This window comes from Chinchilla lanigera, unplaced genomic scaffold (assembly GCF_000276665.1).
Source record: "Chinchilla lanigera isolate Chin_1 unplaced genomic scaffold, ChiLan1.0 scaffold00051, whole genome shotgun sequence".
NCBI lineage: Eukaryota > Metazoa > Chordata > Mammalia > Rodentia > Chinchillidae > Chinchilla > Chinchilla lanigera.
The window spans coordinates 3362511-3375722 of record NW_004955452.1 but is presented as its reverse complement, the minus strand read 5'-3'; the positions used below and the strand labels follow the sequence as shown (position 1 = coordinate 3375722).

The window sequence follows — 13212 nt, the reverse complement described above, 5'->3', positions numbered from 1 at the left end:
AGGCAGTCCCGAGGAATAAACGAAACAGGGAGAGGACAAAGAAGGACTTAAAGGACTGGAGCGGGGGGGTGGGGTGGGGTGGGGGGGTGGTCTGGGGAAGGCAGAAGAAAGTTTACAAAGCAATCTGCAGCAGAAGGGATGAAAAGAGGGTCCCGCTGGGCTGAGGCACTCAAGGCCACCCTATCACCTTAGACCCGGTTAGAAACCTGCAATTCCGAAGGCCTAGTCTGAATGGATTCCTGCCCCCACCTCGTTCCTAGGAGCTAGCCACTGATTCCCGATCCAGTGATTTCCCCGAGTGGGAGGTCTCAAACTTGCTAGTATTTGGTGGGCAGCCCCAAGAACCTCTGCTCAATGGCGTTCACTTGAGCCCCACCAAATTTGCCCAACTACCAGTTCTGTTTGAATTTCCAGCAGAAACAACGTGTGAGGATAAGGTCACCCCCAGATCTGCACAGCTATTGAGCCACTCTAACTTCTCAAGATTTTCAGGGCCACTGAATATATCCATAAGCCTTGCTGACAATCTCCCTTTTCACCAAAGGCAGGATTAATAACAGCTATCACCTGAGTGCTCACTTGGGGAGGAGTGTTTTACATCATCTCACTTAATCCCCATACCATACTTAGGTATAACTATTCCCATTCTACAGACAAGGAAACGGACTTGGGAGCGATTCAATGGCTTTCTGAAGGATACACAGCCTGGGTTCTACCCCAGGTCTGTCTAACTTTGATGCTTACTCTTCCCACTAAGGATACTGCCTCTTGGGAACTCTTTAAGGATTCTAACTTAAGCGGTGCCCAGATCAACGTTAGATGTGGTCAGAAATACAATTCTGCGGCATCTAAAGAATTCCTAGCCCCACTTTGGGGCTGAATATCTCTCTGCATTATGCGGGCTAGGGTTCCACTAGTTCTTTTTAGACACGAGTAATTTAAGCATAAATAACTGGGCACTGGGAACAGGACCCTTACTAATAAAAGCATAGCCAGGAATCATGTTTGGAAAAAAAAAAATCCAAGCCCTTCAGTGGGTGGATGTATCTGCAAAACAAAAGAAAAGCCCCTTTCTCAGCCTAGGCAGAGAAGTCTCCTGTACAGTTGGAGACAACAGGCTTCTGGGCAAGTAGCCAAGGTTCTGGGGATATTTATAACTTGAAGAGGGTGGGAGTCCCCATTAAGCTGCTATATTCTTTTTCCATCACTTCCCTCTCCAAGACTACAGCGAGCTCAAAGCTCTTCCCCCACGCAGAATGCCTGCTTTGCCTAGTGCTCGACTTCCATTGTCTAATTCCCTCATCCTGGCTGGGGAAAGGGAAGGCTGCAAGTTCTTCCGTTCCGCGGAACTCCAGATGAATACAGCTCAGCCGCTGGTGGTGTTTTTAAAGCCAGCTGCTGTGGGATCTGCCTCTGAGCCTGTGGTTTCTCTGAGCGCTCTGAGAGTCTAAGGTCTTTGGGATCAGCCTACGATTTCTGGGCTTTGCCTGCAACTCTGCGGATTCCAGATATACCTGCGGGACTGAGATCTCCGGGTCCAGTGATCTCTAGAATCTCTCTGAATATCAGAGGTCTGAGAGAACTATCTGCGGTTTGAGGATCAGTCTGAGGCCTCTTGGATCTTGCAGCCGGCCATATAGTGGATCTTTTGCTGGTCAGGAGGTAAGTCTGTTTGTCCACAGTTCGGGTTTTTTGGCTTCCAACTTTCACAAAAGACTGCTCATATCCTGAGGACTCGCCCGGCCCGGGACCTTACAGGCCCTACGTCCCTTCCGTGCAGGAGGCTTCCAGGAACCCTTTGGGCAGACAGGCCCTCAGGGATGGTAAGGACCGCCAGCCTTGGGGTCTGGCCATCTCCTTACACGCTCTACCCGCACCCGCGCTTCTGATTTACTTCAATGTTTCGTTCCTCGGAGGGGCGCAATTCAGCCCCCTTTCAAGGGGAACTATCCTTAGACGTGATCGGATACCCCTACAGGGTTAACAGAGACCAAGCTCGGACAAGCTGGGTCGGGCGCGGACCACACTCAAATACAGGACGGGGGGCGCGGGGCTTGCTGGGAGTTGTAGTCGGCCTGCAGACTGCAAGTGCCGCGGGCGCCCCTGGGAGCTGTAGTCCGTGAGCCGAACGCGAGCGCCCGAGGCGGGGTTGGGAGGTGTAGTGCGTGGGCGGGACCCAAAGTTGAAGCGCAGCGGCTTACTCCCCGCGGGAGTGGGCGGCTGCTGCTTTCTCCTTTGGCCTGGGCTGTCAAATGAGAGCTAATCGCGGCGAATCTCTGCACTGGTCAGCACCTAAATTAAGTCTGACATCACGGATAATAAGATCTGACTCAAGAGAAGCTTTGTAGGAACGCGAGGAAAAGTAGGGCCACCTCCCTAGCTTAATCGGGCTGTGGTCTCCAAGAGGAAAAAAAAGCGGGAGATCCTCCGCCTTGGCTAGGAGGACGGGCTTCCTCCTTCACCCTTTTGTTCTTTTCCCTCCTCGCCCTGGCCTCTGACTGCCCTTTGTACGCGGGAGTGGAACTCCAATTCCCAGCAAGCCAGCGGACAGGCGCAGGCGTAGTAGGAGTGGCCGGACACGCTGGAGGAGGCGGGCCGAGTGCTTGGCATCTGATTGCTACAGTGTTGCGCGAGTTTAGCAAGCTGATTGGCTGGTGCAGCTGCCGGAAAGGAGTCAGCCTCGAGATGGAAGAGCAGAGGCGTTCTGTGGGCTGGGCTGAGAGCCTCCTCCCTGAGACAGCATCGGGCTGACCCCCGGCCCCGGAGGCATTCAGCTAGGGACCTGTCCTAGTCGGTTCTGGCATTGCCTCCCCTCAATGGTTGCGGAGACCCAGAGAGGCGGTCATACTTTGGGGTTCAGCTGGGAGAGTGATCTGGCCCCACTGCAGGGCCCTCCCCGCCCGCCTTGCGGCCAGAACTCCTGCCCTGGGGAGTGGGCAGGGCCTGTTTCCCGTGCCTCACGCCCTGCTTTTCGCCTCCTTCAGCACTGCCTTCTTGCTGCTTTTCCTGCTCTCCCGGGAGGCGAACCCTTGAGCCCGAGATGGCAGCCACCCTGCTCATGGCTGGGTCTCAGGTAAGCCGGGGTGGCTTCTCGGACCTCGCCTCTGCTTATCCGTCTGGTCAGGCGTTTCTCTATTCTGCATACCCCTGTGGGAAACTCCCTGGGATTAGTAACTCGCTTGCTTCTGTATTCTGCCTCCAAGGCTGTAATACCTGGCCAGTATAGCCACAGCAAGCATATGTTGACCACCTGCTGTATGCCTTTAAATGCGGGGGAGATAAAAGACAAGACGGGTGCTGCCCACCTGCTCACGATCTGTAGGGAGAAAGACTCATCGGGTTAACCGTGATACGATGCGAGAAGTGCGCTATTTGCTGTAGCAACGAAGTGCTATGATGTGGGAATCAAGAAGTGGGAGTGACTAATTCTCTCTGGGGTGTCCAAGGGAGGAGTGGAGAGGAGCAGAGGGGTGGGGTCGCCAAAGAACACTCTACTTAGCACTAGAGTAGGACCATAAAGCGCTAGTCTGAGAAAGGTAGTCCAAGAAAAGAGGAACACTGTACGTATAGGTATGGAGTGATGTAAATGTTAGATGACCTGCGGGACAGAGTATGAGGTTCCTTAAGTGGGGGCAGGGATATCTGGTCTTGGGACTAGAGCAGAGCAGTCAGTTGTGTTGTTTTCGTTTTTTACATGTCCTCTTTTTTGTTCTTTTCTATTTCTTTTTTTGGACTCTACAGATCAGACTTAATGCCTTTGCCTCCTCAACGTTTCTAACCATGTCTGTAATCTCAAGAAGAAAAACTGGTACTAACAACTTAGATACGGAGTAGTGAGGAAGCATTGTGTGATTTCAGGCACCTGTGACATTTGAAGATATGGCCATGTACCTCACCCGGGAAGAATGGAGACCTCTGGATCCTACACAGAGGGACCTCTACCGAGATGTTATGCAGGAGAATTATGGAAATGTTGTCTCATTAGGTAAGTAAGGATTCTACCTTCCTACATACACACACAATTTCGAAACTGTCAAAATGGTTTAGTACTTTTTTTTGGTTTAGTACTTTCAACACAGCCTAGTTGTTAGATTTTTAAAGCACTTAATTGGATATTGGCTTGATTTCAATGCTTAGGCAAATCTTTGCATATGGAAACATCTAGGTCATATTGTCTGAAAAGAAAAAAATGCTTCTGTGCGTTTTAGAAACATTCCAATTTCTTGTGCCCTGAGTCATTTGCCATTCTCCAGCCTGTTTGTACAGATCACTGACCAAACTGGTCTGACATAATGGTGTTTGCCAGGATATAAATGCCCCTGTAAATGATGCTTTCACTCTAGGGCACTAGAAAATGAGGGGGTCTGACTTAGGTTCACAGGAGGGCAGAAGCCACCCTCTTGTGTTTGTTTTGGCTTCAGATCCTACCCTTGCCTCAGACCCTTTCTCTGAGGAGGTTTTTGTCTAGAGATGTTTCAAAGGTTATCATAGATGGCAAGTGTGTCACATGTTGTTCCAGGAGAACCCTGAAATAATGACATCACAAATTCTGTTAGAGAGGCTGTTTTTTTTTTTCTTTTTTTCCCATGGCCTGCAAATTGTCTTATTTCCTAGCTGTCCTTTGGTCTGGGTGTAACTAGAATAAACAGTGCAGTCTTAAAATGAAGTCTTTTAGGACTCACTTTATTTCCTGTTAGGACTTGACAAAATTAGCAAGTGTGTATGGCTCCCCACATCGTCTGTCATTCATTAATCTATTTTCGGGGCTGGGGATTTAGCTCAGCGGCACAGCGCCTGACTGGCAAGTGCAAGGTCGTGAGTTCGATTCCCGGTACCGGAAGGAAAACAAAAACAAAAACAGATGAAAAAAATCATTAACCTATTTCCCGAAATCTTTAGTCCCACTTGAGGGGTTTTCTTTTTTTGTTTGTTTTTTTTGTTTTTGTTTTTGTTTTCCGGTACTTGCACTTGGCAGGCAGGCACTGTGCTGCTGAGAGCTGAGCTAAATCCCCAGCCCCAAGGGGTTTTCTTCTTAACTTGGTCTTTCTCTAATGATTTTTTTCTATAAAAAAGCAACCATAAGGCTGGGGATATAGCTCAGCAGCACAGCGCCTGCCTGGCAAGCAAAAGGTCTTGAGTTCGATTCCTCCCCCCCGCCACCCAAAAAAGCAACCATTAAACTGGCCATGGTGGTGCATGCCTATAATCCCAGCACTGAGGGAGGCAGAGGCAGGAGGACTACTACAGGTTGGAATCTTGCCATGGCAACTTAGAGAGGCTCTGTCTCAAACTAAAAATAATAATTTTAAAAGGGGCTACAGAGGTCAGTGGCAGAGTGCACCTGGGTTTGATACCCCATACCACAAAAACAAAGAAATATAAACGAGGTGTACTGGTGCATGTGTAATCCCAGTACTCAGGAGGGTGAGGCAGTAGGGTTGAGTTAGAAGCCAGCCTGAACTACATTGTGAGACCTTGTCTTAAAACAAAAACAAAGAAACAAAGGGAAAGAAACCTTTGATAAGTAATGTTATCTTCCCAGATCCATTGTAGTCATAACCCCAGTTTTTTACTTACTTCAACAACAAATCAAGAAATGAGAATCTTAAAAAAGTATAAATTTGCGTTTCTCTAATCTAGCCAAAGGAGCATTTGCTAGAAGGATGGAAGTACCAAAAACTGGTTTCTTGCCCAAGTAATTTTGGGAGATGGTTAAAGAATATTTACAAGGTTTCATTACCTCAGAGCTCTCAGTACCTTTAATGCATTATCAGGCATTGTGGAATTCTAGTGAGAGGATTTCATTTGTTTTGCTTATCACATTAATTTATATATGGCCCTTTCTCCCAAAATATCTTAAATTTTTTTCTAAAGTGTATACAAAGAAACTCAGTTTGGAAAATGGTGTGTCTGGTAGAAAGTTCCTTGTAGATATGATTGTGTATTTTGATTTTCACTTGAAAACTGTGCAGTATCCTTAATGCTAAGAATATGAGGCAGGAATGGGAGCATACCTCAGTGGTATGGCGCATACCTAGCATATGTGAGGTTTGAGTTTAATCCCCAGTGCCATAAACGCACACATGCACACACAGGGAATGTTCTGAGCCAATATCTTTTTTGCCTTCTGCAACCTCTCCACACCCGTTTTCCTTGGAAAGTAGCAAGTGATATCCAGCAATCACTTTTTCTGTCAACTAAGATTTGACACAGATAACTAAAAATTTGTTCTTCTCCATACCAACATAGTAGGTTCTTAGTAAATATTATATAATGATAATGGAGGCTTGACAGGTTTAACAAAATATATACACACACATAAAATATATAGGCTCTTAGCTTTTAGGGATTTTAATTTAGAGGCTTTAGATTTTAATTTAGATTTTAATTTATTGTATGTTTCTGTTGGTTTTCTTCTTTCAAAACATCAGGAATACATAGGATTTTAAAATTTTTTCTATTTTTTCCTTTTTTTTATTTTAAAGAGAAAAAGAAAAAACCAAAACTTCAAAACAAGATAACTGGAGGGTAACAAGAGTTACCTCTTTCGTTTTTTGAGACAGTTTCACTATGTAACCCAGGCTGCCTTCAAACTCAGAATCCTTCTGCCTTAGCTTCCTGAATGCTGAGATTACAGGCATGTGCCACTATACCTATACAATATTTTTATTTTTTTTTTGTTTTGTTTTTGTTTTTCTTCTGGTACCGGAAATCGAACTCACAACCTTGCGCTTGCCAGGCAGCGCTGTGCCGCTGAGCTAAATCCCCAGCCCCACAATATTTTTATTTTATTTATTTTTTTTCCCACAATATTTTTAAAGAACCATTAACTGTAGTAATTCAGAGCACAAAGTTTTTTAAAGATAGATCTTGTTGTGAACCTTGTCTCTAGCATTTATTTACTGCTATTCCAACTTTACTTGTTGAAGTCATGGATTTCTCATTTATAAAATAAAGGTCATCATAATGCCTGACTCTTAGGATGGCTGTGATCGTGAATGAAGTAATTCATGTAAAGATCTTAGTGTGTGGTTAGGTGTGCAGCTGAGTGATAGAGTGTTTGCCTAACATACTTAAAGCTCTGGGTTCAATCTAAGCACCAAAACAGAATGAAAACCTCAGTGTGGTGCCTGGCACCTGGTAGATAACTTATTTGTATATTCACCCATATTGTTATTATTTACCCTTTATTATAGATTTTGAAATCAGGAGTGAAAATGAAGTGAATCCAAAGCCAGAGATTAGTGAAGATGTAGAATTTGGGACCACATCTGAAAGAGCTGGTGGAAATGCTGAGGAAAATCCTGAAAGTGAAGAGACCTTTGAAAGTGGAGACAGGTCAGAAAGACAGTGGGGAGATTTGACTGCAGAAGAGTGGGTAAGCTATCCTCTCCAACAAGTCACCGATCTGCTTGTCCACAAAGAAGCCCACACAGGCATCCAATATCACATATGCTCTCACTGTGGGAAGGCTTTCAGTCAAATCTCAGACCTCAACAGACACCAGAAAACCCATACGGGAGACAGACCCTATAAATGTTATGAATGTGGAAAGGGTTTCAGTCGTAGCTCCCACCTCATTCAGCACCAGAGAACACACACTGGGGAGAGGCCATATGACTGCAATGAGTGTGGGAAAAGTTTTGGAAGAAGCTCTCACCTCATCCAGCACCAGACAATCCACACTGGTGAGAAACCTCACAAATGTAATGAGTGTGGGAAAAGTTTCTGCCGGCTCTCCCACCTAATTCAGCACCAACGGACCCACAGTGGGGAGAAACCATATGAGTGTGAGGAATGTGGGAAAAGCTTCAGCCGGAGCTCTCACCTCGCTCAGCACCAGAGGACACACACAGGTGAGAAGCCTTACGAGTGTAATGAATGCGGCCGAGGCTTTAGCGAGAGGTCCGATCTCATCAAACACTACCGAGTGCACACAGGTGAGAGGCCCTACAAGTGTGACGAGTGTGGGAAGAATTTCAGTCAGAACTCCGACCTTGTGCGACACCGCAGAGCCCATACAGGAGAAAAGCCGTACCACTGTAATGAGTGTGGGGAGAACTTCAGCCGCATCTCACACTTGGTTCAGCACCAGAGGACCCACACCGGAGAGAAGCCATATGAGTGCAATGCTTGTGGGAAAAGCTTCAGCCGGAGCTCTCATCTCATCACACACCAGAAAATTCACACTGGGGAGAAGCCCTATGAGTGTAACGAGTGTTGGCGAAGCTTTGGTGAAAGGTCAGATCTAATTAAGCACCAGAGAACCCACACAGGAGAGAAACCCTATGAGTGTGTGCAGTGTGGAAAAGGGTTTACTCAGAGCTCCAACCTCATCACACATCAAAGGGTCCACACAGGAGAGAAGCCTTATGAATGTACCGAGTGCGAGAAGAGTTTCAGCCGGAGCTCAGCTCTTATTAAACATAAGAGAGTTCATACCGACTAAGTCTTATAATTATGATGACTGAGAAATTATCCACTTGAAGGTACAGTTTTATTTGCAATCAATGAGCTTCCTTATAATGGAGCTTCCTTTACTGACTATCCTAGCTGTGAGTCACAATTTCAAATATCAAAGAGGACAATCTTTCTGAAATTCTGACCCACCTCCTTCAAAATAATATTTTTGTTCACTCAATATTAATGGATTACTTCATCACATCAGCCCCACAAGTAGTTGGATATCTGAAGATCAGGGGACAAATGCTGGTTCATGCTTAGGCCTGAACATGGAGTAAATCTATTTCTCCCAGCCTTGGCCTTTCTCCTAAGCTCTGTTAAGAGAACTGTAATAGGGTGGTCCCAGCTGCCTTGGGAAAAGGCAACAGACTTGGCCTGGCTTGACACACTTAGTCACACACAGTAGCAGTTGGGCACACACACTTCTACTCCAAAGGGCTTTTTCCTTGAGTTGCTCACACTTTTGTATCTTTTCATCTTCCTGAGAGCAGGATTCTGCATGATGAAGGCAATGATTATAACTTTTCTCCTTCTCTTGTTTCTACTTGTGTAGAACTTGCATCTTTGTGAAAGTTAACTGAAGATACAGTGTGAAAGGAAAAATGGGACACGGGTTTGAGGACCAAGGACCCATCGGTGGTAGTGACTTTAGCAAGAGATGCCCCTTGCTCTTATTGTCATTAATTGTGTTTATGAAATGGAAGGGAACATTGTAGGGAAAATATCTTCTGGGTAAGATAGGACCATACATGATACTGGAGTAAAAGGAACAAGTGGAATTGACACCTTCGGGGAAGGAAGCACAGTCCTTTCCCATGGGACATGGGTCATTTCTGGGTTTGTTCCAATCTAATCTTTAAGATTTATCCTCCCTGTACTGCTAACTCTAGGGTTTGATAGGGCCACATCTCAGTTTTTAATCTTAGCTTGTGTAAGGGCATGTATGTACAGTGAAACGTGTATCGGTTTTTTAATAGCAGAAACTGAATTCACAAAGAATAAGCATGTTCTTGGGTGATGTGGGTCATGTGACACAACTAACAGACATAACTCCAATGTGAGAAATGTCCCTTTTTTCCATTTGTTATGGAAAAAAATTAAACACTAGTGCTTGAGTGTGCACTCTCTTGTAAGGTTTGTCTTTGTGCAGAACTAAAGCACTTGTTTGTATGCATCCATCAATTGTGAATGATAATGAGTGGACAAATAGGTTGATTGTCCTATTCTCAGACTGAATTGTGTTTTATGGCAATGAAGAGCTCATTGGCATGGTCAGCAGGAATTAATAAACCTAAATAGGAGCGTATTTCCACCCTTCCAGCCTACAAATATAAGTGGTTAAAATAACTGACTCAGTCTCAGCCTCATGATGTCAGTTCTTCTTATCTCTGCTTAAGGAGGAATTAATATATATTCCAAATGTGTTTATTCAAACCTGTGGGGATGGGAAGGAATAGGTGCTGAGGAGCTGAGACTGAAGTAAGGACTATATTTTCTTTTGAAAGTGTCTTGAATGTATTTCTGCTGTGCTTTATTGTGAATGTTGTAACATTTTAAAACTGGTTTGTTTTTTTTTCCATAGCTCTTTGGAATTTGGTGGTAAAGGAGCCAGTGGTAGTGTACCCATAGTGAGTTGTTGTAACCTACATCTGGGTGAAACTGTCTCACCTGCAAATGACACAACCTCAAAAGACACAAAACAAAACAAAAACTCCAAGGAGGTGTCCTCATATTGCCACTCCTATTTAAATACAAACTTGGGGCAGGGAGCATGTTTTTTTTTCTATATAAAATCTAGCTAACTTCGGGTATTCATATTTGAATTACTTTGTGACATACGTGTTCTCGGTAGCTAAACTCAAATTTGTCTTCTGTATCAGTGTTGCTGATGGTATTCAGGAATGAATTTCAATGTTTTCCTAATGCTTCTCTGAGCCTCTACAAGTGTCAGCTTGAGAGTGGCAACAGAAGACATCTCTGTGACCTGAGTATATTTCATCCCCTTTTCCTCTGCTGGTCTGCCCCATCTCAGCCTGTTCCTGCTGCTGCGTTTTTTTTGTTGTTGGTTTTTTTTTTTTTTTTTTTTTGCTTCTTAGAGGGGAAAGGCTTAAGAAGAGATTTCTGAGTCCTTCACCCCCTTCCTTCCATACATGTACACTCCGGCTGGGAAGTGTAAAGGGCAAAAGCCACAGCAGTCCTGTCTTCTCTTTCTGCTGATTGCTGCTCATTTGGTCTGCTGAGCTTCATGTAGAAGTCATGCAGCAGGGGCTCTTCGCTAATGGTTTTCGCATGCCGACTGCTCCCCGGTCCCTGCTTCTGCACATATCCCAAACGCTCTGTGCCTGTTTCCTATGGTTGTGGAGAGTGAATGAACAAGTAAGTCTATAGAGCAGTTTTCCTTATGGTATTGGTCACAGTTATCCTAGCGTCTAACTATATCTGTATTATTCTAACAATATTCTCTAATTAAAAGTATTATTTTAAAATCAAAACAACTGAGAATTCTTTTAGTAATCACAGCACCAATTCATACGAGGGCTTTTCATCAGATTCATTAAATTTGGACCTGTCTTTACATTCCGGCTTTTTGTACAGATATTGTACATGTTCTTATAGGAATTTGGGAGTACTGTGTCTTGAGCCCTTGGCTATTGCCATATATTGAGAAGATGCAAGAATATGGAAAGTTTTCCATGAAGGTTATGCTGGTGGAAAAAGCAACATGGAAACTTTGGGTATGGGTGACTCATTAGCTTTGGAGGAAAAAGAAAAACATCCAAAAAGAAAAAATGAGATAAGGCCTTGTTGACTTTTTGGGGGATGGGGTGGTACTGGGAATTGAACCTATGCTAAGCAAGTGCTCTAACATTAAGCTACACCCCAACACTTCCATCCCTTATTTTGAAACTGTGTCTTGTCTTGCTGAGTTGCTTAGGCTGACAGTCTTCTGATCCTCCTGCCTCACCCTTCCAAGTAACTGGGGTTGGGGTTGGGGATTTAGCTCAGCTGCACAGCGCCTGCCTGGCAAGTGGGAGGTCGTGAGTTCAATTCCTGGTACCAGGAAAAAACAAACAAACAAAAAGAGATACATTTTCCAAGTAACTGGGATTACAAGTGTGTACCACTGTCTCCTCCACCTCATTGCTTTAAGGAGCTATTTTATGGTATGCATTAAGAACATTAAAATAATTTCTACAGAGCTAAGATTGCATTCCCCAAAGGAAAGTATCTTCGATTATGTATTACTCAAATGTGACGGCAACTTTGAGATTGTTTGCAAGTAGTTTTCTCTTATGATTCCTTCCCTCCCCGCCCCTCGCTCCCTTCCTTCCTATTTTACCTTACAATACTGGGTTTGAACCCAAGTACTCTACCACTGAACTGTATCTCCAGCCCAAAGATCTTTTTATTTATTTTTAAATGGACATCCAGCCAAGGTAATGTGTAAAAGTGTTTTAATCTTTTTTTTTTTTTTGGTTTTTGGTTTTTCTCCGGTACCGGGAACCGAACTCACGACCTTGCACTTGCCAGGCAGGTGCTTTGCTGCTGAGCTAAATCCCCAGCCCCCTGTTTTAATCTTTATATTGGGGGAAAATACAAATATGAAAGATAACCCTATAGCCAAATCTTGGAAAAGAAGAGATTTTCATCCAAAAGAATTTTAAAACTGATTCCGCTGGGCACAGTGGTGTAGGCCTGTACTTCCAGCTACTCTGGAGGTTGGGCTGGGGAATCGCTTAAACTGGGTGTTAAGTCTGCCTGGGCAATGCAGTGAGGCCCCCTCTCTTACTTAAAAAGGCTGGGAGTGTAGCTCAGCAATTCAGTGTTTACTCAGCCTTCGGTTTAATCTCCAGCACCAAAAACAAACCCCTCTTTTTCTCCTTTCTATGTATTCAGCATTTTTTTATTGCTAGGAAAGAAAGTTAAAGGAAAATGCTAATTCGCCCAAGGTGTTGTTTAGGAGCCTCCCCCCAAAAGGGTATTTGATATGTTAATATTTCACTATTGTTATTATTATCAAAACAAATTTCCTTCTGAGTGAACTGTCCTCTGGGAGGCTAGCCATAGGTTAGGGCAGTATTTCCAGGCCATTAGGCCCCCCCCACTGAGGGCACTAAAATGGTAATTTGCTAAGAGGTTCCTTGGCATTTTAGAGGTTGGTATGGCTACAAAGGGATTTTTATTCCCTGGGGGGAGATGGACTCCTACCAAGCCTTTGTTAGATACCTAACTCTGCAACAGAGTAGCAGGGTTCAGCCTGCTTACCTATATATAGGAGGCTTCAAGATAAGGAACTGTGGAGCAGAGTGTGGTGCTGCAGGCCTGTAATTCCAGCTTTAGGGAGGCTGAGGCAGGAGGATTGCCTCCAATTCAAGGCCAGCTTGGGCCACCTAAGGGAGACCCTGTCTCAAAAAAAAAAAAAAAAAAAAACACTGTAGACATCTTAAGGGAACCATGGTGGTAGAGCCTATAATCCCAGCACTCTGGGAGTTTGAGACAGGAGGATCAAGAGTTCAAGCCCAGCCCGGGGCAATTTAGCAAGACCCTGTCTCAAAAAATAACAGGCTGTTGTGTGTGTGTGTGTGTGGGGGTAAAAGTAATGAAAAAAAAAAAAACCTGTAATGAAATAAAAGGCTTTTGAGGGAAGTCATATTGTATTGTTTTCCTAAATGCTTTGTGTTTGTTTTTGGTTTGTTTTTGTACCGGGAATTGAACTCAGGGTCTCTTGCTTGGGAGGCAGTCGCCGCG

General features: G+C 44.6%; 1 protein-coding gene across 4 annotated transcripts; it reads left to right on the top strand.

Moving 5' to 3' along the window:
• The first annotated feature begins 835 nt into the window (after nt 1–835).
• Znf436 (zinc finger protein 436) lies at nt 836–10955 on the top strand. 4 transcript variants are annotated; one of them, XM_005394760.2, is made up of 4 exons: nt 836–1662; nt 2985–3073; nt 3859–3985; nt 7197–10955. In XM_005394760.2, the coding sequence occupies exons 2-4, from the start codon at nt 3041–3043 to the stop codon at nt 8447–8449; spliced, it is 1413 nt and encodes a 470-aa protein (XP_005394817.1). In that variant the 5' UTR covers nt 836–1662; nt 2985–3040; the 3' UTR covers nt 8450–10955. The 4 variants fall into 4 exon arrangements, with proteins under 4 accessions (XP_005394817.1, XP_013374977.1, XP_013374974.1 ...); XM_013519520.1 differs by lacking the exon at nt 836–1662 and adding an exon at nt 2266–2284; XM_013519523.1 differs by lacking the exon at nt 2985–3073 and having other exon boundaries at nt 837–1662.
• The last annotated feature ends 2257 nt before the right edge of the window (nt 10956–13212 follow it).

Excerpts from the sequence above, each read along its gene's own strand:
- Znf436 (XM_005394760.2), top strand. The coding sequence starts at position 3,041 with ATGGCAGCCACCCTGCTCATGGCTGGGTCTCAG. Across the intron at positions 3,074-3,858 it reads TGCTCATGGCTGGGTCTCAG|GCACCTGTGACATTTGAAGA; the intron begins GTAAGCCGGGGT and ends GTGTGATTTCAG. Across the intron at positions 3,986-7,196 it reads TGGAAATGTTGTCTCATTAG|ATTTTGAAATCAGGAGTGAA; the intron begins GTAAGTAAGGAT and ends CCTTTATTATAG.